At 36.5% G+C, this 24,597-nt stretch overlaps 1 protein-coding gene across 6 annotated transcripts in view; it reads right to left on the reverse strand.

Annotated features, from left to right (window-relative positions):
- The window catches only part of diaph2 (diaphanous-related formin 2), a 464,914-nt gene that overhangs the window by 47,211 nt on the left and 393,106 nt on the right, over positions 1 to 24,597 (reverse strand). For 4 of the 6 annotated variants that reach the window (XM_028459306.1, XM_028459309.1, XM_028459308.1 and 1 more), the window contains 2 exons: positions 7,477 to 7,569; positions 6,227 to 6,292 (listed from right to left, as the gene is read on the reverse strand). In XM_028459306.1, the coding sequence (XP_028315107.1) occupies positions 6,227 to 6,292; positions 7,477 to 7,569 (159 nt within the window). The remainder of the gene's footprint in view (positions 1 to 6,226; positions 6,293 to 7,476; positions 7,570 to 24,597) is intronic. The other 2 variants (XM_028459307.1, XM_028459310.1) reach the window with 2 other exon arrangements.

Consider the following 24,597-nt stretch of genomic DNA (forward strand, 5'->3'; position numbering starts at 1 on the left):
AATTCTGAAAGTAATGAAATAAAACATCATGATGATGTGCACCTATTCAAGTTGGTTGTAACGCGCCAATGACAAAGAAAGAAGAAGAAGAGTGTACATCCTTTCATGGAATGGACATTGAGTGTAGAATGGGAAAGTAATGAAATAAAACATTTACAATAGCTGCCGATATGTACCTATTCAAGCTGGTTGTAACACGCAATAATAAAGAAAAAGAAGAAGAACAAGAGTGGAAATCCTTTCATGGAATGGACATTGAGTGTAGAATGGGAAAGTAATTAAATAAAACCTGTACAGTAGCTGGCGATATGCACATATTCAAGTTGGTTGCAACACACCAATAACCAAGAAAGAAGAAGAATATTTTATTACTTGCTAAAATAATACTATTATTGTGTGATTTTACAACATAACATTTAATACATGTTACTTCTATTGAAAAATGTGTTTGTTAATGTGCTGGTTTCCATGTCCTTGCTTGTGTCTTGCCTCTTGCTTGTCTCCGCCTTACTGACTTTGACACCTTGTTATGTCCAATCTCTAAATCCATTTTTCCAAAAGGACTGTGGCACTACTGTTTAGCTCATAACCAGACCTTTCACACTAATTATGTTTTGTTGCAACAGTAATCCTTTAAAAAAAACTGTAGTAAAAAATCAACACTAACACTATTTGAATGTAATACTATTAGGATAATTGTGTTGCGATTGAAACCACTTTGTTATGTGCATTGAGTTTCCAACATGCTCGAGGGTGTAACTATATTCGACAACAGGAAATTCCTGAAAATGATCAAAAATGTAATGTATCCATCTTTGAAAACAGACTGAACCATGACAAAAATCACAACTACTCTGGTTTCTATCAATCCATCCAGTTTCTGTGGTAAATTACAAATGGCTAGTGTAATTGCATAACATATGAGCATGGTCTCAAGAGTCAGGTTTTCCATCTCCCACAAAGTGGAGACAGGCAAATGGGAAATGCTTCACGAATTGGTTGTAATTGTGACTGGCAGGGCTGAGAATTGTGCTGGACCTGACACTTGGGGAAGTCTACTGATGTACAGTCCTACCACCACGACGTACACGAGGAACATGTTGGGTTTAAATTAACTGTTTTGGACGGAAGTAAAGAGTCTTATGTGACTTCTTGAAACTCTCTGCGTACTCAATTAAGATGTAGAAGTAACTAAAGTATCATTTAAATACTGACAGAACATACACAAGGGTAAAAACGTCAGGCTTTCTTTAGCAGACAGCATAGCCATTTGTCAATAAACTGCCCATCACAGTATTCATTGCTTCTTTTTACACTCAATAACATACTCGACAATCATTTTTTGTCATTAAAATCAATAACTATTAAATACTAATCTAAATAATAATAATAATCAAAATAATCTGTTTCAAAATTTACTATTTTTAAATCTACATTGTATCAAGTATTAATTAATTAGAGGGTTTAGTTGTATACTTAACCTCAAAGGGTAACTATTTATAATAACTATCTGTTATAGTAGTTAATAGATCAGAGTTATACATTGCTTGTGGAATATTTGCCAACAGTTTGTTAAGGATTTATAACTGTGCCTTATAGATAGTGAATAGATAACGTACAAGCTGTAAGTTAACATTATATGAATTACATGTTAACTGTATGGTAATGATGTATAACTATACCTTATGAATTAGTAATAGATCATCAATAAGCTATTAGTAAACTACATACTAATTACTTGTTAGGTATCAGATAAAACACCATATATACGTGATTGGGATGTTATTCTAAAGTTGAAACTATTCATAATTTACTGGTGACATGTAGGTGGCAGCAGTGCACCTTTGGATTAGAGATCACCCGTGATGGGCAGAGCTCAGAGGGAGAGGAAAGGTGTTTACGAGACAGAAAATGGCGCTACAAGAGTTGATGCTGAAGTTTCCAGCAGCTTACAGCAGCACACACTTGACCAGAGCATGTGTGGAACTAAGTGGACTATTGAGAGTGTGGCGACAATGAGAGAAAACAATCAAAAAATGGAGCAAGCGGTGACACTCGGCATGTCCGGGATGAGGAGGAAGTTGCGTGTCTGGAGAATGACGGGGAAGAGACTTTGAGGACGGACAAAATACAGTAAGAAATCCATTCAACTCTGACCAAGATAACAAAATTATAATGTTGCCATCAAAAGCCCGGTCTCAGTGTTGTTTCTGCAGTTTTATAGAAGAAAACCAATGTTGAGGTGTCACTAAAGCAAAAAAAAAAAAAAAAAAGTTTATTATGTGGGTCTTTAAAAATTAGTCATAATGCTCTAAAACGGCTGGCACTGAGTGGGTAGAAATTTTGAAAAAGGCTGGCCCTGAATGAGTTAATAAATGAGGAATAGTTGCAACTTTAAAATAAAGTCCAAATAACATTTATAAGCTAATAACTATTAATTATATGAGTTAATATAGCAATTTATAACTCATTAATTAACAGTTTATTAATGATCTATTAACTTATAATGGATGGTTATAAATTGTTAGCCATCAGAGTGCTACAGTAATAAATGATAAAAATGCAAAAAGACTGCATTCATATGGATGTGCAGGTTGTTAGTGTGAAATTAAATATTTAGATCACAGGTGTCAAACTCCGGTCCTCGAGGGCCGGATTCCTGAGACTTTTCGATGTGTCCCTACTCAAACACTCCTGATGGAGACCAATGTTTCGTCATCAAGCTCTGCAGAAGCATGATGACGAGCCTTTCATTTGATTCAGGTGTGTTGGAGCAGGGACACATCTAAAAGTCTGAGGAATCTGGCCCTCGAGGACTGGAGTTCAACGCCCCTGATTTAGATGATCATTCTACACACTCTGCTCTGGAACTTTGCTTTGTTTTCTGTTACTCATTTCCCTCACCTTCATCGTGTAGCCTGAATACTGTAACTCACGATTGTCAGCCACTAAAATCATTAGGAGATGGACGTTCCAACATTTGAGCTGTGAGCTTTTGGTATTTTGGTCACACATGCGCACCTGCACACACTTACTGTATGTGCACGTATGGCTTTATCTAAGCATAAGAACAAGGACAGTACGAAGCATTAAGAGATGTTTTTGTATTACCATTTGGTAAACAATATTGTCTTGAATGATTCAATGACAAATCCTTAGTCAAAAGCTATGTCTTACTGATACACAAAATAGGACCTTCAGATTTTTTTTATTTGTTTTAGGGACAAAAGCCTACATCAGTTACTAAACCATTACTGCAGCTACAAAACTCTTTGGATGAAACCCAATTACAGCCGTCTCTAAGTAACCAAAACTGTTCTATTAATCTCATTATTTTTTTCTTACAGAAGTAAAAAAAAAAAAACAGACATTGTCTATTTGGTATTCTGGACCCAGATTGGCTACAAAACAGCTACACTTTAATATCATTCTCTCCCTCGGATATTCAACCCAAGCAGACCTTTTCCACATCCAAAATACTTTACTTGTCACCTAAAAGAATTACCTGAGTGGACAACATGCAGGCAAAGACAATACCAAATCTTTAAAAACATTTTTGTGCAGCTTTGGTTTGAAACAAAGAGCATCTTTGAGCAAATTAAAGCCAAAAGAAAGAACAAGCAGCCTGAGTTGAGCACAATAATAGAACAGTTCACAATAAGTCATTCCACATCCTAACAAGTCTAGGGACAGGTGTGTAGGAATTAAGCAAAAGGTGAAAAAAAGAAAAACATTTAAGCCAGACATTCGGTCCGTAACCTACAAAGCCAAAGAATCCTTTAGAAACAACATACATGTGCTTCTCGTGCATATCACGGTGACACATACAAAACATACACGGCGACAGAAAGATAACAGAAAACCACTGAGGATGAAATTACAAGGACACAAATACGTACATCTCCAGCAGAAACCTTTAAATATAAAACATGGGAAATGATGCCATGCTGATCTATTAAACAGAATCTGTGCTGAGTAAAATTTCATCCGATAGTTTATTACTACCAATAGTGAATTTAGGAGCACATATATTTTCTAAATTGAGTAAGACTGGAATTAAGTTTCATTATTAACCCTCTAAACAATGAGTTTCTGAGCACGATACTGTACTTTTGGAAAAAGTATACAAATAATTTAAAAATGAAATCCATAAGGTTCTTTTAACTAAAACATTAACTTCGTTTTAAGGAAGGGCCAACATTTAGTTTAATTAAACAGGGGACCTTTCTAAAATGATTAGAATTGCAGCATTAGAACAAAACTTTTGATGCCAACTGTAATCTGTAGTCGACATGCACTGGAGATTAACAAACATAGCATAGCTTTTAGCATAGCCTTGTGTTAATCTGTGTGTTTCTATGGAAACTACAGCAATGCAATCCTGTGTTTCACCTATAGCTAAACTGTGTTTCACCTATAGCTAAACTGTGACCTATATTAGCTTTTTTAAAAAAATAAAAAAAAACCTTTGGAGGATTTAAAAAAATATTTTACTTTGCAAAAATTCAGCCTAATTAAAGATTAATACATTTTAATAAACACATACATTTTAAAGAGGCTTTTTGTGTCCCCCGGGGAGAGGGCACTGCTGTTTATGAGCAATAAGTTCAAAGTTATTTGCTCTCATTAGTTTTAGTTAGTGTAACAACCTTTGGTTTGTAGCCTTAAAATGAACTTTTGGGGTTTTAACTAAATGAGGTTTCTTTGTGGAATATTTGCTTTTATGAAGCTTCAGTTAGTGTTCTCTGTCTGTGGATGTACATGTTAATATTTGAGCATTTAGATCGTCATATTCTGTCAACTGGTGTTAAGTACATTTCCTTTATCTGGAGTGGCTATTCTATGTATGCTCATTGATCTGTCTATATAGCTCCTGCCTCAATATGTCTACATAATTAATGAGAACAGAGACTCTTGTTCTGTTTTTTTAAGGTGAAAAAAAAAAACACTAGTACACATGCTTTTTCGTCCTGAGATGACACTCACAATGACTCAGGTGCACAACCAGGGCCGGCCTTGCCGCTAGGCAACCCTGGCAGCCACCTAGGGTGCCATCTATTGGAGGGGTGCCAAATTGCACCCCCCCTGAAAAATAAATAATTATAATAATTTAAAATGATATGTAACACATTTGAAACACACATTTTACAATCACTGTACATGTTTTCTCTTAATAAGATATGAATATTAACAATCTGTAAATACCTGTTGATCTTCTGCCCATATTTATGCTATTTTATTGAATTTTCTTTAAAAAGATTTTTACCTCCCTCATTATATTGTTTTTTTTTTTTGCATATGTCTAATTCTTGTTCTATTCTATATAGTTCTATTGTGTTTTTTGCACATTGTGTTATCTGATTTTAAGTTTTGTGTTACTGACTAGTAAAACCAAACAGTAAAGTAGGAAATTTCCTGCACTGAAACTTTTATATTTTATTTTTGCACTGTTTTGCATTGCTTTTGGATTTTGCACCATTGTTCCCTCAGGACGTTTGCACTATACCTGTAGTGTAGGTGTTATATTGTATTATTGTAATATTTGCGTATTGACATTTTAATTCTAATTTTTTTTTCAATTACTTACTTATTTGGGGGTGGGGGAAAAGTCCACTGACCTAAAGCCTGTGCACAACACCTTATATCCAGTGACACAAACAAAAAGCCCACCACCTAAACTTTGAGGGGAAGATGGAAGAAACAACAGGGAATCGTTTTAGTTGAAGGAAAACAAGCAATTGAGGATGACTATTAATCGTCCCTGGCTGCGATCACACGGAAGGGAAAAACAATTATATACAGAGAAAGGCTTTATTGCTGTCACTAGCTGCGTTTCACACTTTTGTTTTCCAGCGTGAGTCTAAGTTTTCGAGTAAGTGTCTTCAGCTAGCTTTTGTCTGCATTTAGAGTTTGTCTTTTGTAATTAATAAACCACCACAGACTTCTCAATGTCTTAGTCTGTGAGTGCAATGCATAATTTACCATACACAAAATGAATCATTAACAGAAAAGTATCAAGGTTTGTTTCTACTTTCAGATATAACTTGTAGTAGGCACAGAAGCACAGAGCATTTTATTAATTTAGAGAGAAACACTCAGCACAGAACTGTGGGCTGCAGATTAACAACGCTGAGTTACGTATCTGAAAATGAGAGCATGTGCGGTATGCAAGACAAAGCAAGGTGGAGCTAGGTTAGGGTTAAAAAGTATAGGTAAATACACACACCTAGTGTTCTGTTACCATAGTTAGCACCCGGCCACCGAGAGGCTGGACTGGTAGGACTTTGATCACCTGTAACAGTGTTGTTGATAAAAGAAAGAGGGAAACAATAGAGAAGAAAGAGGGAAAGAGAAAAATGTGTAAAAGGTGAGGCATGTTGAACATCAGCAGAACCACTCCCAGTGTGAAGACAAAATCCTTTGGTTTACCAACCTTAGAATGCACACAGGAACACAGTAAACACAAACCAAGAAGAATGAAATGAAAGCAGTGCATGTAAAGAATGGATATGGTTGTATTTGTTGATGAGCAGCATTAGTTGTTAGATAATAATAAAAATGCATCCCAGTAAAAAATGACAAAGTTAAAATGTAAAAATAAATAAATAAATAAATAATAATAATAATAATAATAATAATAATAATAATAATAACAATAACAATAATAATAATAATAATAATAATAATAATAATAACAATTTAATGAATTTAACATGTAATATCTCAGGACTGTTTGAGAATAACACAAATTTAACATAATAAAAATCTGTAAACATATGCACAACATATTTAATTAAGTATACTAACAGAGAGTGTTAGTGGTGTCTACACCTCCTTCTACAAACAAATACTTCAACAAAACCTAAAAAATGATGGTGTTTTCATGTGTCTCTTTAATTGTTTATCTGCAAAAGGAGATTCCAATACACAATATTTGAGAGCCACTGACAAGTAATATTATTACACTTGTGTTGATTGAGGCAGAGGCAGTGTTTGAGCCTGGCGGTAAAATCCCAGGCCTTGAGCAAGGCAGTGATCTACAGTATATGTTGCTCCTGATGCAGCAGAACTGTCTCATTATTGTGAGTGTGAATGGGTGAAAGCCATTTGAGATTATTCATGTGGTTAAAAAAAAAAAAAACGTCATTTAATGTGTGAAATTATGAAAAGTGACTGAAAAAGTGCAACTTGGACACAAAATGAGGAAAGTTTGGTTCAAGCATAAAAATTGAACCAAACTTACACAGTTAACCTCTATTATGGGAGATTACAATGTGTCAAACATTTTGACTAAATCAACTTCAGGTATATGGTAGGTGTATGGTACGTACTTAACAGGTAAAAAAAAATAAAAAAATAATGTTTAAAACATTTTTTTTTAAATAAATAGATGGTTAATATTGATGTCATGTATTATTCATGTATGTAAATGTATGTTTGTACAGATGTATCTGTTACAATTGAAATGAGAATTACCATTGCGTGGTGTTCGTTTTCTCCGATCGCGGAAGGCTGCTCCGGACTGCAGAGCTTCCATTAGGCTGTCCATCACACCAGTTTCATCTCCCTCTGCAAGTGAAAAGAAAGCAAAAATGTTTACAAAAGCCATATACATCAAAAATAACTGCATTTTTCTAGGACTCTTTCAAAAAAGTCAAAACTTTCCTTTTTAAAAAAATGACATTGTGAAGTAAAAACTAAGTTCAAGAATCAAGAGTCAGGATCAGTTTAGTTTCCAACGAACAACAGGTGGAATAAAGATAGCTTGAATTTCCAAACTTAAAGGCTTTCTCTCTTTTTTTTCTTAGAAGACGAAAATACACTTGAGAGTTTATTGTAGAGTTTAGTGGAGCCTCAGGATGAAGACCTCCAGAGATGGCCATTGACAGACGTTCTTTCTGTGGCTAACGCAAAGGAGCTAAATGCGCTTTACAAAGATTTAGTGTGGAGTCGCTCAATACCATGGCGGTCTGTTATTGTTCAGTCAATGACGACAAAACTGGCATTCGGAAAACATTCTCCTTGCCCACAATTCCAGCTGTCACATGGATATATGAAAATGGAGAAGTGGAGGCGGTGAGCAAAGTGTAAGACAGGTGCAGGATGCTGAAAGTGCTTTAAGGCCAACAGCATTTGCTAGTTTTTGTCACACTTTGCTCAGGCAGCATGTAATTTATTGGTAACAGGGTTTAAAATCCATATCTGGGTCATCTATCTTTACACTAAAGCTAATAAGTCAGGGAGGCACCACCTTGGATCATTCTGATCCAGAACCAACATTACTTTTAAAAAAAGGGTCATAAGGGCGACTTATTGTGAAGTTGGAGACATGGCCATCTATTACTTTGTGTATGTGATTGAACTTGCTCTTTTTCCAGTATTTACCATCAACTCATCTTGTTTCTGCACTGTGCTTACACTCAGAAACATTTAAAAACATCCAGAGATAACTGCTACTTTCAGCAGTTTCCAAAGCATAGCAGTGATCAATCTTTTGTTACTTGTTTGCCCTCCAAGAGACACAATGGTTAGGAAAATTCAATCTAAGAACAAAAGGTGTTGACACAGACTGGCATCAGATTAATTTAAAGAAAGGACATGTTGGTATTTTAACAAAGAAAGTCAGGTCTGCATATGTGTTTTTACTCAACCTGCAATCATTCACACATGTAAAAGAAGACAGCAAATCCAAGAATAGAAACATGTCTTATGCAAATTTTAAAAAGCAACCCTTCAATCGTACTCACTAATTTCACTCTTTATCTAATTTCTTCGCTTTCTTCCTCAAGTCCCTCCCAAGAGCTACTTTGAAATCAAAGTATCTGTTCCAGCAGTGTGCTGTGCTTAAAAGCAAACCCGATTAAATCAACCTTAATTAGACCAGCTTTATCAGGACAAAACCAAAAGCCAAGCCAAGTAGTGCTTATCTGAAATTGCAGCACTACACCTTTGATAGCGCGCTCACAAGGTTTAAACGCAGGAGCATGGGTTTCATCTCCTTCGGACCAGGGAAACAACATGGTGAACAACTTACATCTTGCAAATACACCAACTCCCATGATCTTTAGATACTTTACCTTATGTACAGTAGGTATAAGCAAGGCTGCGTTTAGAGTCTGACAGGCAATGGAACGTGTTGGCTAACATGTCAACATTTATCTATAACCGCTGTGGGTACAAGAAACTTTTGGACAGCTCCTTCTTTACTGCTGTCTTCTTGGAGACCAGAACATCACAAGGGGCACCTGACACTTTGATCAATTTGTCCTACTTCTCGCTGAACGCTAGTACAATTTATCATTTGTAATGGCCAGCACTTGGGATCCCTAGTAGACTGAAGTTCAGGGGGAGGACTGCATACACAAAGAACCAAAAGGGCTGAAAGAGAACGCACGCTCCCCAGGCGCTTTGCAGTGCTCAATTACTCGACCATGTGTTACCGCTGAAAGTCAAACAGGCCTTTGTCTAGCCCAAAGATTTGCAAACATAGTATTCAGAAAGTAAAACACTCAAAAGGATGTTTACATATGTGTACATTTTTACCAAAAACAAGGTAGGAAGTTAGTCAGACACTCTGAGTTATTCTAAAATTTAATTCTTAATATTTGTTGAGTATTTTTGCCTTATTGAGGAAGTTTGTTCATCTTTCTCTGAGTTGTGAAACCCCAGGCATAAATTATCCTGCTTCTCATTATCAGCAGTGGGGCATTGCTTAGTGGAGAATTACAGAACAGCTCACCTTTTATGCCAAAAGATCTTTCTCAAGAGAAAAGATCCTCTCTGCACTCAGGAAATTGCTTTTGAAATAGGTTAAGAAGAGCTAAGACCCGAGACATTGACAAACTCTTCTAGTGATGAAACACCTTGGTGGGCACCTCAACAGACAGCCCCGGGGTCCTTTAATGAGCTTATTAAAACTAGTGGAGGTGCAAATCCTTATTTTGTTCTTGCACTTTTAGGGTTTTTTTTCTTAAATAGTAAAGAGTAGATAAAAAGAATTTTGTCAAAATCTTCATCCCTCTGAGAAATGCCTATTGCATATTTTAACTATGATCCCCGTCTACCTTTAAATCCCACGTCCTCAGATCATTTACTTGGGATATTTGGTGGTATTTTCACCCAGAAGTTGTGTTAAATATCACTGTAAGCCCTGGGGATTGGGTCAGTCTGCCATATATTTAGAGGAAGTGCTATCACATTTTGTAATTAGAGGGGATAACAAGAGCGATGGGCTCTCTCTGGAAATGGTGGAAAAACTTTCCATAACAGAATAGTTTTTACTTTTTAAAAACACTTCAAAAAGAGTTTCTCTGTCTGGAAACTGATCATTTAGTAAAAAATAATTGGGTGAAAAAATAAAATGTTAGCATGTTATTAGAACAAGGATACAAATAACAACTATTCACAACCTGAGCCATGTGACACTCAATTATTTCCTAAACACATACACTACAGTATCTGAGCAGGCGCTCGCACCCTTAACTACACATTTAGAATGATACAAATCTGTGTTTTGTATTTGCTTCTACAAGAGTAATGGTGCCAATCGACTGATCGAGATGTTTAGTGTGGGTTTCTGTGCTCGTAAATTAAGTACACTTTTAACAAACAAGGGTCCCAAGACAAATGGACTGTGTAAACAAGAAAATGAAGATAGATTGAATCCCAACTCATGTCAGCCAGGTGACCTTTTATGTTCATGACAACATCAGCTTACACACAACCCAAGCCTGGGTCTTTCAAAAAGCCAAAGCATCGTCGAAGAATGTGATATTTCTAAATTATACGTCAAAGGCCGTTTAGAAATTCCTGCTTTGAAATGTATTCTATTTTTTAATTGCTAAATATATTGAAAAAAGAAAGAAAGAAAATTATCAAAAAAGTCTTACCAAAAAGAATGGGCTATACAAAATGTAATAATAACAGATTCAGATTCAGACCAATCACAATTTTAAAAAGCACAAAGTACAAACAACAACGAAAAGCATGTCTATGGAACAGTTTGGAGATTGAGTAAGTAGAAACATAAACATGTTGAAAAAGAAGTACAAAAACATATACAGGTACGTTAAAGAGGAAATGTCATAACTGATAGTGTGAGGAGGGACAGAGATCAAATAATTCAAAAATGTTACCTTATAGTTGCGTTTGATAATTACAGTATATGATCATTTTCCTGGATGCTTGTGTATATGTAATATTAGCAAGCATATAAAATAAGGTAAACTGAAGAGTTAAAAAAAAGGGTAAGGATAAAAAAGTGTATACTACACTCAACTCCTTTTTTGAACTTGTGTATAATTTGTTTTAATTTCCTTTTCTTTTTTAATATTTCTATACATTTGAGAATAAAGTTCAATCATGGATTCATAAAAAAGTAATAAGTAAAGTGTTATTTTAATGCAAAATAACCTTTGAAATAACGCTATAATGATGTAAATGATTACATAAATACATACATATACAGTATTATAGAGTTTCTAATCTGATGCAGCAGACAAGACCCAGCGTGTTGGAGATAGATATTACATCCTGCACTTCAGCTGAGTAAAAAAGAAATGCCGCTGTTATGGCTGGCTTCCTAAAAGTAAGGTAAGGTGTGAACATGTACACAATCAATTGTACTAATTACCTAATTTTTAGTGCTGTTTTTCACCTATTATTAAAAGTATGGAGGATATTTTCCCAAAGTTTAGAAAAAAAACGCGCTCTGCTCTTTTTAAAAAAATGCACATGCGCAACACTCTACCTGCTCCCAAGAAGGAACGCCTGTTAAACGTGTGCGAGAGAGCATGCACGAGTCTGTTTACAAGTTGGTGTCAGCATCGCTCATACAAGCTTACTTTCTAAAAGAAGATTTGCACTACCCCGGTGAGAACGGTGAGCTTTAATGAATGGCTGAAACCGTAGCTCACGAGAAATAAACACTTGAAAGTGCACATGCGCAGCAAGCGATAACTAGCTAAGGACGAGCACGTACGACGGCCTTACGCAAACATATCACCAGAATGATTGACAATTAGGAGGACCAATAGTCTTGATGATCCAACCGGAATTTGAAGCCCAAATAACATCCTCCACAATACCTTTAACCTTTAAGAGAAGCTGCACTGTGTTGCTTGTAATGGGTTTTAGTTTAAACACAGATAAAAGTGGACGCTAAATATTTTGGATTCTTTTTAGTGTAATACTGTGATGTGTTTCCACTATAAAAGCAACAGAATAGATTTGTGCATATGTGGGTGGTGTACAAAAAAATAAAATAAAAGGAAGTTGTGATTTGGCACACTTCTAGTTTGACACAGCACAAAAATGTGCTTGCACCATAGATCTACCAAGTTGTGTTCTAAGTGAAAACTGCAAGATGCTACACTATTTTAGGACAACCTCTAGTCACCTTTCATGACTGCCTGTTGAGCGAGAAAAGAGAGAATAAGAAGAAGAATGATAATATTTTTTTGGTTATAGATAAACTTATGTGAGCCCATTTATTTCCCCACAGAAACTGAATGTGAATCCTTTGCCGTATAGAACATAGCAAGAGGAGGTGTGCCACTGCTTTTCTACCTCATCCTTTCATCCTTTTCCTCTCTTATTCTCACTATAACCCTGTCTTGGATGGACTCAACTTAGCCACAAAGACAGACACTACCACCTAGTACAATTCTTACTGGTCCACTAACTCTACCAGTCTTGTAGATGGCTACTACCTCTGAGTTGAGTTCTGTTCTGTTGAAGGTTTCTTCCTTTTAGAAGTCAGTTTTTTCTCCTCTACATCATCCCTAATGCTTGCTCATGTGGATGTGGTGGGTTATTTCCTTAAATCATACCTCTATATTTGCTGATGAAGTACCGTGAGATTAACCTTGTCTGCAAGATGGATTCTCCTGGTGTTCACAAACACCAGAATCCATCTTGTACTGTTCCCGCCTTTGTCTATCGAAACCTAACCGAACCGATTCGGACCAATCATGAGGCAGTGTTTTGGTTTAGGGCGGGATATTCGGGTGTGACAAAGGCAGAAGTGCCAAAGCAAAACTGGCGCATGCGCAGGTGCGTGGAGAGGAACGAGCTTGGCTTGTTGATGTAGCAGCGTCTCTGCGGCACATGCCGATAATGACATCATCTTTTTTTACCGTGTGATTGGCTAAAACAAATCATGATGGACACGCGCTTCACCCAATCAGATTCAAGCATTCTGATCATGTCCATCCCTGGTTCCGAAAGGGTTCGCCAGACACAGACCCAGATTGATGTGGAGAACTCGAGTTAGAGGGAGGGGCTACACATCAATCTGGCTCTTGCCAGGTTACCATGCAATGACTTGTTGTATATAATACAAATAAAGTTGGAATGAACTGAGTTAATTCCTCCCCCTCAAAGCACATTTTACGTTATTTTTAGATAATTCAGTGACACCAACTGCATGCAACAACAATGCATTCAAATCATTAAAATATTTACAACGCTTTATACAAAAGTCAAAATATATGAGTTAAACCATGAAGGCCCCAATATCCCTACGATAATTTAAGGTTCAAAATCCCCCCAAAAGATCTATTTGTATTAATTGACTCCTCATCATGAATGGTCAAAGGTAGATTATAATATCAATCACAACTTTAGCAGAGGACTAATTTACAATTAAATTCAATTCAACTTTATTTATATAGTGCAAATTACAACAATAGTCATCTCAAAGCGCAATCAAAATACAAAAAAAAAAACAAATCCACATGAACATGCATCAGCTACAGTGGGAAAAATGGCTAACTATAAACTTCTTCCTCCTAAGATCTTTGTCTCTACTCACTTCCACCATCCTATCGCTGTCTAACCTAGGGAAAAAGGCTCCTTCATGATAACCTCATAAAGCTTGAGGAAAAGCTGCACTGTGTACTTTTGGTTAATGTCCACTGGAGTTCAAAAATAGAGCATGGAAAGGTAATGTGGCTAATAAAAAAGACAAATGTGACAGCTGATTAATTTGGATTGTTTTACTGTAATAGTTTGACGAGCAAACCCACTCACGTCTTCCACTAACTCTATTAGGGAGGTTCCCACAACACTCCACTCCGGCAGGAAATGCAGTGGACCTACTTAAGTCTTGCTGTCAGAGCCTGAGTGGCGCCAGGGTCAGTCATAGTAAGTAAGGGAAAGTTATACGGAGAAAGGGGGCTTTGTGTTGAAGATGGAAAAGGTTGGTTCAGATTAAAGATGTCTTTTGTTTGACGTCCATGAATTAGCAATGACTTTTAAAGAGAAGCCCGTGTAGGTAATGTTGACCCGATCCTCTGCACCCAAAGAACTGGATTGTCGTGAATGTAAGGGACTGCAGGAAACATGATAAAAAAGTTGGTTGTCAGCAAGGGAGAGATGAAAGTGAATTAGCTGCTGTGGCGATTTGCATTCTGTGGTGGAACGAAAGCCCCAGTGATGCCCTGAATAGCTGGATGCATGAATAAGTAAACAAACAAAAACAAAAATAAACCCTCCATCTGGATGGATGCTGCCAGGCCCCAGATGAAAAACAGTAGGGAGGAGAGGCAGTGAGAAGGGAGGAGAGGGGAAAAAAGAGACATGTAACTTTACCGTTACTGGATTGGCTTTACTCTACTATCATTTATTCTTACCGCCTGTGAAACCCCAGCCCCACCCCCTCCTTTGCTTTACCATCCCTGCATCGCTCTTAGCTTGTTTGCCCAATACCACCACAGACACACAAGAGAATGCTCCAACCCTGCACAAACAGATGTTGACTTAACACCCTTAGCCACATGGGGGAGTCAAGTCAGGGTGCCAGCAGCGCTGTGGATGCCTATCACTGCTGTGCTTTAACTCATAACTCTCCCTTTTTACCCATAACATAGCAACAGTTATATCTAACCACAACACACTTATAACCATGGGAAACATGACACTGTCACCAAAATAAGTTTCACTTTTCACTTTGACCACTGCATTAATGTCGTGCAGTGCGGCACAACTTTTCAACTTACAATGACGTATTAGGGTCACATTAAAATAAAAAGACATCTGAGCACTACAAGATAAAAGTAGTCATATTTTGAGAATAAAGGTGTAATTTTATTGGATAAAATTTTCTTAAATTAAAATCGTAATATTTCAAGATTAAAGTCATACTATTTTGAGAAAAGAGACTTGTAATGGTACAGCGCTCAGAATTCCCTGTTGAATGAATGCAACTAACACCTCCAAAAAAGAGGCTATTTGCTCCAAGTCAGTCTAGTTCTTTAGTCGGAACAAACACAAACGTCTGTCTGCAGAGTGACTTAAAGAGACGGATAATCTCACTAAATGCTGCACATTCTCCACCTGACGCTTGAGTTACCGACAAGATCCTGTTTGTATTTCCATTTTATTCTTTTTGATGTGGCCATAATACGCCGTCATGCAAACTCAATGTGTTTTGATTGGAAGTCATTTTGTGCGATTGTGACTTATTACAACACTTCATTCAGGGTTTGGGTTAAGGTATGTTTAGGGTGTTAACTCCAATTAAAATGCATGACCTGAAAATCCCCATTAGCCAGCACCATATTACTTTGTGAAGTCCAGCACATACAGAAAAAGGTGTCATGGCACAAATAAATATTGTGGCCCGCAGCACATAACATAGGAGGAAATCGTATTGCCACGCATGAAAAATTCAATCAAAGTCAATTTCATGTCACTGTCACGAACTTCATGAGACTGGGCTGCAGTATGCTAGGATGGAGGAAAGACGATCATTTTAGAGAAATCTGAGTGTTAATGTGTTAACATGTAGTTAAAACTACTGTAAATTATGTTAAACCTGACTTTATAAATGCGTTTATGTTGAACAAATGAAAAATATTGTACAACTAAAATTTCAATTGATGTTCTTCATACTTAAAGTCATCCTCGAGGGGTCAAATGTCTTTAAATCTTTCAGTTACCGATTTTATATACAGTACTATGAATTATTGCTTTTTGCTACTTCAGACTGAAATCCTATTACATGACATATACTTAATGGCATAAGCAACAAGAGAGCTGGCATCACTGAACATCAAAGAACTTCTTGGAGCGTTAGAAAGTGAGTTACAGGGTGAAGTGAGGTAGCTGCCAATAGTTAGGTGACCCTTTTTCTCATGCTGTAGTTTGTTGAAAAGCACTAGGATTAAAACTACATATTGTCTGTGATTTTAACAACACTTTTTTTTTGGTGTAATCATGCTAACGTGTTACAATATATCAGTGGGTTTTTGAATGAGAGGTAAAAGTACCTGACCACGCCTTTTCTACGTTTATGTATACATAAATATTTAATGTCCATAATATTCAAACATTCAGGTGATCAAGTAATTTCATAATATGGAGAGGAATCATGCGTGCTCTGGCCTTCATTCATCCTACTAACAGCAGCTCTTTTATTCTAAACCAACTGCACATTAAGACAGAACGTACAGGGTTTAGGAATCCACAAGATAACATCTCAGAAACCCCATGTGGGCTGTTTGTATCAGTGTACGGAGATGCTGTCAAGGGATGCTCAATGGGTTTGACAATAGGAATTTGATGGTCTTTGTAGTGAACGTAATTAGGTTTGATTGACTGTAAAGTGACTAGTGAAGACCAGAAGTGGGAGGGGAAATGATCAGACTCTTGAAGCACCCACAAATTAATGAGATCCAACTGTGCCTGAATTGATGTCGCAAAAGAAAAAAAGAACAATTACCAAAGCAGTGTGGGGCTGAAAAGTAGAGGAGAAATAGGTAAATTGGAAAGAAAGAGATATACACATAGATAACACAGATTACAATAAAATATGATAAACCAGAGATGCATAGAGTGGCAGTCTATTGATACGTTTAACGTATCCATAGCCATGGCCTAGAATAATTACCAATCGGAGCCTTAACACAGGGAGAAAAAGGGTTTTGTCTCTTTTGGTTGTTTGTCATTATGTGTGTGTTTTTGTTGTTGTTTTATGTATTTTGCTGTCGTTTTGTGTATTTTTGTTAATTGCTTGTGTGTCTTTGGAGCTATCCTGTAATTTGTTGATGTTTTTGTAGTCGTTTTGTTGGTTTAGGTGGTTGCTGTGTCTTTGTTGCCATTTTCTGTTTGATGAGTCATTTTGTGCGTTTTTGTGTACTTTGTGCATTTTGCTGTCAATTTGTGTGTTTTGGGAGTTATTGTGTGTTTTATGTTGGACTTTAAAACTTCGTGAATTACAATTTTTATGTATATGCTTTAGGGGACCGCAAAAAATTTAGACTGAGGGCCATATGTGGCCCCCGGACTGCCAGTTGTCTGTGATAGTGGAATTATTAGTAGCATGTTTAATTTCTTTGACATTTAAAAGCTATGACAGAAAATAAATACCTATTGGCCATTGTGTGTAATCTTTAAAGACTTCTATTTTTCAAACTTTAATCAAATTTTGCTGAAACAAAACAAAAATTTGCTGATGAGATTTGTTTTCATTAACAATTTTATTTCAAAAGACAATTCTTACATCAGATTACTTTTATTATACCACTTAGTTATTTATTGCCTGCAAAACCCCACTTTCTATCCCGTGTGCATCATTTGTTTATGACGATGTTTCATCCTCTTTGTTTTTGTCGTTCTGCTTGATCTAATAGTCCTGGGCTGACATGCAGCTATCTAGAATCTTTCCGTCGTCGTCGCCTCGAGGCAGATTGTGATTCTGACAGAAGATACAGCAAAATATAATATGCTGTTAGTTATTAGAATAGGTGTATGACAGCAGATAATCCTTGTGCCCTTGTTCCTGTCGTTCAAGGTAATGATGGAACTCACTGGGAATTTCAGAGCTTGCCTTGTACTCTGTGTGCCTTCAATGGAGATGACTCAAATGTGAAAGAAGGAAAAGGTCCAAAGGGCTCTGCTGGGATTTTTGTCTGCAGACGTTGAATATTCTTATTCCATTTATTCTTAATCTTTAAATCAAAAGTCCAAAAATACAACCAGATGTAAAGGGCTTTTGACGTTGTTTTGTTGGAAACACAAAGCAAAAGCAGAGGCTTGGTACCATACGTCATTGTTACATTGTGGAAAAGGTCTGTCGTACCCTACTGTAGCCTACTGTAGCCTTATCCCTCATCCTTTATATTTATCATTATTATTATTATTATTGTTGCTGGGTTGTTCTTTGTTGTGTTGTTTTTATTTCTTTTGTTTCTTTTTGTTGCTTGTTTTGTGCACCAACCACCAAGTCAAATTCCTTGTACTGTCCTCAAAACTGTACATGGCAAATAAAACATTTCTGATTCTGATTCTGATCTAGAAAATAAAAAATCCTGAATGTTCCATTTTTATGCCTTACTATAAGCTTATCTAGAACAGAAAAATCCAGAATGTTCCATTTTTATACCTTACTATGGCCTTATCGACAAAATAAAAATCCAGAATGTTCCATTTTATGCCTTTCTATGGCCTTATCTACAAAAGAAAATCCATAATGTTCCATTTTATGCTTTACTAAAAGTCATATCTAGAAATAAAATCAGAATGTTCCTTTTTATGCCTCACTATAGCCTTATCCAGAAAATAAAAATCCAGAATGTTCCATGTTATGACTTGGTATAGGCTTATCCAGAATCAATTTATTCCAAAAATACAACCAGATGTGCACGGCTTTCGATGTCATTTTGTTAAAAACACAAAACAAAGGCAGAGGCATCGTACCATATGTCATGGTTACATTGTGGAAAAGGTCTGTCTTTCATTCGTTACCAAACATGAAGGTCAGCGCTGGCTCTCTAATTTCGGCTTCACCCTCTCGCTAAGCTGCAGAAGAGTGAGAATTTCTCCCTGAAATGTTTCTTTCATCTACTCCCGTTTCTGACCTTCACGTCTCTACAAGCTATATCTCCCCTGGTAATATTGTTTGCCATGTCGGCTGTGGAGACACTATGCAAACTGTGAGCGCTAACCTGTCCACCCCACCACCACCGCGTGTCAGCGCTCGTCTGCGTTGGCACGGTTGGTATTGCTGCTTCGGTGCAGGTACACATCAGCCTACCAGCAGCTGTCAGTGTAGCACAAAGCCATCAATCCACATTCCTGACGGAGCTCAAGCTGCCACATTCAGTCCGTCAGCAGCATCGAAATATGTCAATTTAGTTGAGCGTGCCACACTAATAGACACTTGATACAAAAAGTGCTTTGGAAAACAATGCATGGAAATGGAAAACAAGTTGCTGAGACGACTTGTTGTAACATCAGCAATAAATTGAATTTGAAATCTATGTAGATGTGGATGATGTTTATTGTGTAATAGTTGTAAAATATGCTATAAACATTTCATATTTGAATTCATACTGAAACAAGGAATTTTGACTAGTTAACAAATGATATTCAATTGAAGTCAGAGCCTTCCCTAGAAAACCTCACCAACTCATTCACTTCACATTGTGTGAATGTGGTGAATGTGAAGCTGTTCCGAAGCTCACTCTAATTTACGTAAATATATAGCATTTCATTCTCGGTGTGAAAGGTTGACAAAGAGAGATACATAAATAGAAGCTGCAGGCCCATCATTGTCAACATGCCAACTGCTCTATGCAGAGAATCACAGAGACACGCGGACCTCATGGAGGTGGGTCTGCCGAGCACAAAAAGTGCCTGAGCACTAGCTATCATTTACTGAAGAACAGGCTTTGTGAGGCAACCAAAGCTTCTGAAATTTAGACAAAGACTTCAATATATACTCATATGAAAATACCTCACGTATTAGAATTACGAGTCCCAAAATGCATTTGTGTTTTATCGTAAATGTGGGACAATGTTTAAAACTGACACAAGCATGGAAACTAGTTTTACTTTAATTTCCACCAAGTGTAAAGACAATTACATATACCGTACGCATTTCTTTACCTAATATTCTGAGCGTTTTTCATTCTGTTTCAAGATGAGGGTAATACTGTAACACTTATCACCATTTTTACCAATTCACTTCACATTTGATTTTTCTATCTTTTCTAAGTTGTACATATAGATTTTTTTATTACTTTTTAAATTATTATGATAATTGTTATTATACTTTTCCTTTCTTTGTTTTGTTTTGTTCTTTGTTTCAAATGTGTTTGTTTTTCTTTGAGGCATCCAGCGTGGACAGCAAAGTAAGAATTTCATTGTACAAGGAAACATGTTTCCTTACTGTGTACATGATAATAAACACTTTGAATCTTTTGATTTTTTTTCAACATCAAACTCATTTTAGTTCGAGGGCCAAATTCGGAGCAGTTTGACCATAAGGGGGCTGCATATTTTAGGTGGGAAAATTAATAATTTCAACATGAACGTTCTCTTGTTTGCACTGTCATGTATAAATAATATAGAAAGTGTGTAACGCACCGACATTAGCCAAGCAATAAATATCAGAAATCAGTCGCTGTAGCATTTTTACTTTAAATTTCTTTGATTTTTTTTTTTTTTTTGATGAATCTTGGATACATTTTGTGGAATAATTTGAGGAAATCTGTAGAATTTTCAAAAAAATAGAGACTCCCTTTAACAATTTGAGATTAAAATATTGTGGAGTCTCACTGAATTTGTGTATTTTGAGGTGATGAGATAAGTACAACACATTGATTCATGTTTACTCTGTCATTTTCACTTTATTCTGAGGCCCAAATTGGATGCTCTAAACCACACGTGTCAAACTCAAGGCCCGGGGGCCAAATCTGGCCCTTTAGAGCATCCAAGTTGGCCCACAGCAGAAATAAAAAAGTCAGAAAAACCATGAATCATTGTGTAAATTATTATCAGTAATTCAGTTGTAGATGTTACATGTATAGATATACTAATATCACATGATGGAAGTCATTTTAAATCTGAAATTGTTAAAAGAAGTCTTTTTTTTCTCCAAAATCCTGCAACTTTATTCAAATTATTTAACAGAATTTCCCCCAAATTACCTAAAAATTGGCCACAAAATCAAAAAAAATTGAAAGTGAACATCCTGCAGGAACTAATATCTGTCCATTATTGATTTAATATTATCAGTGCCATACATATTTGATCATTTATTTATACGTGGAAGTGCAAACTCGAGCACAATAATGATTCAATTACAAATTTTCCCACCTAAAATCTGCGGCCCACTTAAGATGAACTGTTCCGTATTCGGCCCCTGAACTAAAATGAGTTTGACACCCTTGCTCTAAACAGTAGGATTTGGCCCCTGGGCCTTGAGTTTGACACAAGTGGGCTACACAGCATGTGCTGTATGGATGTGTTCTTATAAATGATTTGAGGTGTCGATAGTTTGTAATCACTGTGTTTCCGTGTGTTTTAAAGAAATCCAACTGACCAGCTTTTTTCTCCCACAATCAATTTAGTCATTTTTTCTATGGTTTTAAAGGAGTTACAAGGTTCCCTAAAATACAACTGCAAAGAAAATCCTTGAACTGAGTATCTTTACTTTGGAATTTAAAGAATTTTAAACCACGTGTTCTGTTGAATACTGAGTTATGCACTAGGTTCTTTTGTACTTATGAGGAAGGGAAATGCATTTTAAAAAGTTTAAAAAGAGTACAATTTCATAGTTACCCTTTTCACCTTTCTGCATTTTATTTTAAATTGGAAATTTTAGTCCTTACCTTTAGTCCTTGGGTGGTGTGAATTCATATTTGGTTACACTAGGACTTGAGCATAAAGAGACCATTAAGATTTCCGTATTTCTGTGTGTTCTGGTCAGCTTAACACAGAATTTGTGCCATTTTTATAACTCAGTTCACCCCTTACACCACCGACATTGTAGAGGTGCACCCACACGCTAGTGATCGAAGACAAATACTGTTGGTACTTCCACAAAGACATGTAGTTATACAGGTGACAGACGATTCAGGGCAGTAGCTGCCGAACTAAATTACCTAAATCTAAACTAAATTTCAATAAATTACCTTGTTTTCATTTAATACATACATTGTTTACCTTTAACTTTCAAATCAGTTATCAAAACTCACCTTTTTAAACTAGCTTTTAACTTATGATTGTCATGTATTTTCTGGATTTATAATTTTTTGTTGTTAGTTTCTTTTTTGACTTGTGTGTAATTGTTTTAAAGGTCCAATATGTGAGATTTGCAAACAATTTTTGCCACCACCAGAGTAAAACCGACACTTCCACTATATCCGGTTCTGACCACTAAAAATACAGGTGACTCAATTCTCTGCTACACCCCGCATGTGGGCCGATGTATTTCGTCAGCTTTAGATGTGTGATACGTTGATGTGTGAAGATGATGAAGCAGTTGTTTGTTAGTTGTAAACCTCACGGGTAGTGCACCGTTTATCTGTTTGATGGATGTTTGTTACCAGAGATGGCCTCTTTCAGGGACTGCTCTGCTGTAAATAGGCTTAAATAGATACTATAGATTGGCCGGGCCGGCAATATTTATCAATGTATAAAAAAACTACTGTATGTAGTCTCAAACGAAATCACATATGGCATGACAGCTAAGGCAATGTTTCTTAACACTCAAGTTTTTTTTATTTTAGGTATTAAAGACATTTTTAAAAATTGAAAATTCTACATACTGCACCTTTAACTGTAAAGTCTTTTTATTTTTTTGTGTTTTTTTTTACTTTGGCAGGCGTTTAGCTCAGTATATTTTTCACTACTTATTCCTTTGAATTGGAATATATGTCCTTTCTTGATTTACTACAAAGAGCTTTATGATTCCCATCAGTGAAAGGTGCTCGATAAATACCATGTATTATGCTGACTTACTTACATAATAACTAAATAACTGGTTTATTTTTACTTTATTACCAGTAATAATTACTTTGCCTGTCACTGCTTTGGGAAGCCAACATATGCGTATAGAGGACAGACCTGCAACAATGTGTAAAAATAACAATACTGTTAAATCACAATTACTTTTCTATAATACCACGTACTGTATATCAGGTACCACCAGACTCATGAACAGTTTCTTCCCAAAAGCCATCCACTCTCTAAACAATAAACACACACCATAGATGCCAGCATCACTACTAATATAATGGAAAATGAAATAGTGTCTCTTTTTAATTTGTCTCTTGTCTAATATTTTATACCATGCATTTATATACGAATGAACTTTTATGCAGATTAACTTTTCATTCTGACAGACTTTTATGTTGTTTTTTTATGATAACTGTCTGTTTGGCTTGAATCTTTAAAGTGTACTTGAGTGTTGTTGGGAGACGCAAGTGCAATTTCATTGTATTTAGTGCAGTGATAACAAAAGGATTCTATTCTATTATATTATGATATGAGGAAATTAAATACTTTTTTGCTTCTTCTTCTTCTACTTTCTTTTTTTTTTTTTTAACTCAAATCAGCCCAAAATGTACTAATTAATTTCTCTCCTTTTATGCCTTTTATGGTTTAATCAATCATATAAATCTTGGATTCTTAATAGCTTTAGCACCAAGGAATTCCTTGAAAGAGGCAGGATTAGCAAAGAGCCAGTACTTTAGGTTTGTTTTTATTCAAGTTGGTAATTTCACTCTTTTTTGTTTGAGGTTCATTTGACAAAAACTAGTTGTGACAAAAATCTTTTTTGAAATCTACTTTAAAGAAATGCCTGAAATAAACAACACCTAAGCTAAGAAACTATTTTTCCTGCTTGTTTTTTGAATTGTATTGTGCCTCATGCCAAGCACAGTTACGCTCAAAGCAGCTCGCACGTTGAAAGTTTAGTAAATTTAACTGGGGTATTCAGATTACATGCAGGTTCAGACACTTGGCTCAAACGGGGGGCACTGACCCCATGATAACCATTGAGCAGGAGACCAGTGCTGCTTGCTGCTTCTTACAAATGCATTAGAACAAGAGAAGAAGAGATCAGACACTCCTGCTGTTAATACACTCACTATGTTGTCCAAGACAGGTTATCATATGTTGCAAATAAACAAAACATCCCCCTGTGTTACACCACTTTTTTGGACTGAGTTATTAGTTTATTCAACACTGTTCAAAAATAATTTCCAATGAAGGGAAGTTAATTAGTACATTTTGAACAACTGGTCAGTCAAGGAGAATATGAAAATCCAATTAGTGCAAATTAAAACAAATGGAGTGACTGGGTAATAATTTTTTAAGCAGTTTCTTGCCCAAACATTTATTTTTCCTTTCTTTTTTTTCTAAATAACGTGTTTTGTGTGTCACTGATCTAATGTGATAATAAAGCTCATTTATAAAGTGTTTCAGTCACTGAACATGGAGGTTGGGGGGTTGGGGGCGGTGGCGGAGTGCGCCGGCTCCTCGGCTTCTAGGTGCTTTCTCGGGTGTGTATGTGGGGGGCGGTGGCTGCCTCTCGGCTTGGTGTCTTGGGGCGTCTGGGGGGCTGCTCGGCCGGGTGGGGGTTGCCTGGGCTCCCCGGCCCCCGCTCTTTCTGCTATTCTGGCTGCGTCCTCGAGTCCGGGGCAGCGCCTGGGTTTACAGTGGCAGTATCTTGCACATACATCGTCTACGATGCACTAGCATGCCTTGGAGTGTGGGATAAAACTTGTACTGGGCTTAACTTTAGACACATTGATCCCAAAAACCTGTTTCAGGTATTACCACTCACTCCTTCCCTCTGCCCACAGC

The sequence above is a fragment of the Gouania willdenowi genome, chromosome 10 (assembly GCF_900634775.1).
Source record: "Gouania willdenowi chromosome 10, fGouWil2.1, whole genome shotgun sequence".
NCBI lineage: Eukaryota > Metazoa > Chordata > Actinopteri > Blenniiformes > Gobiesocidae > Gouania > Gouania willdenowi.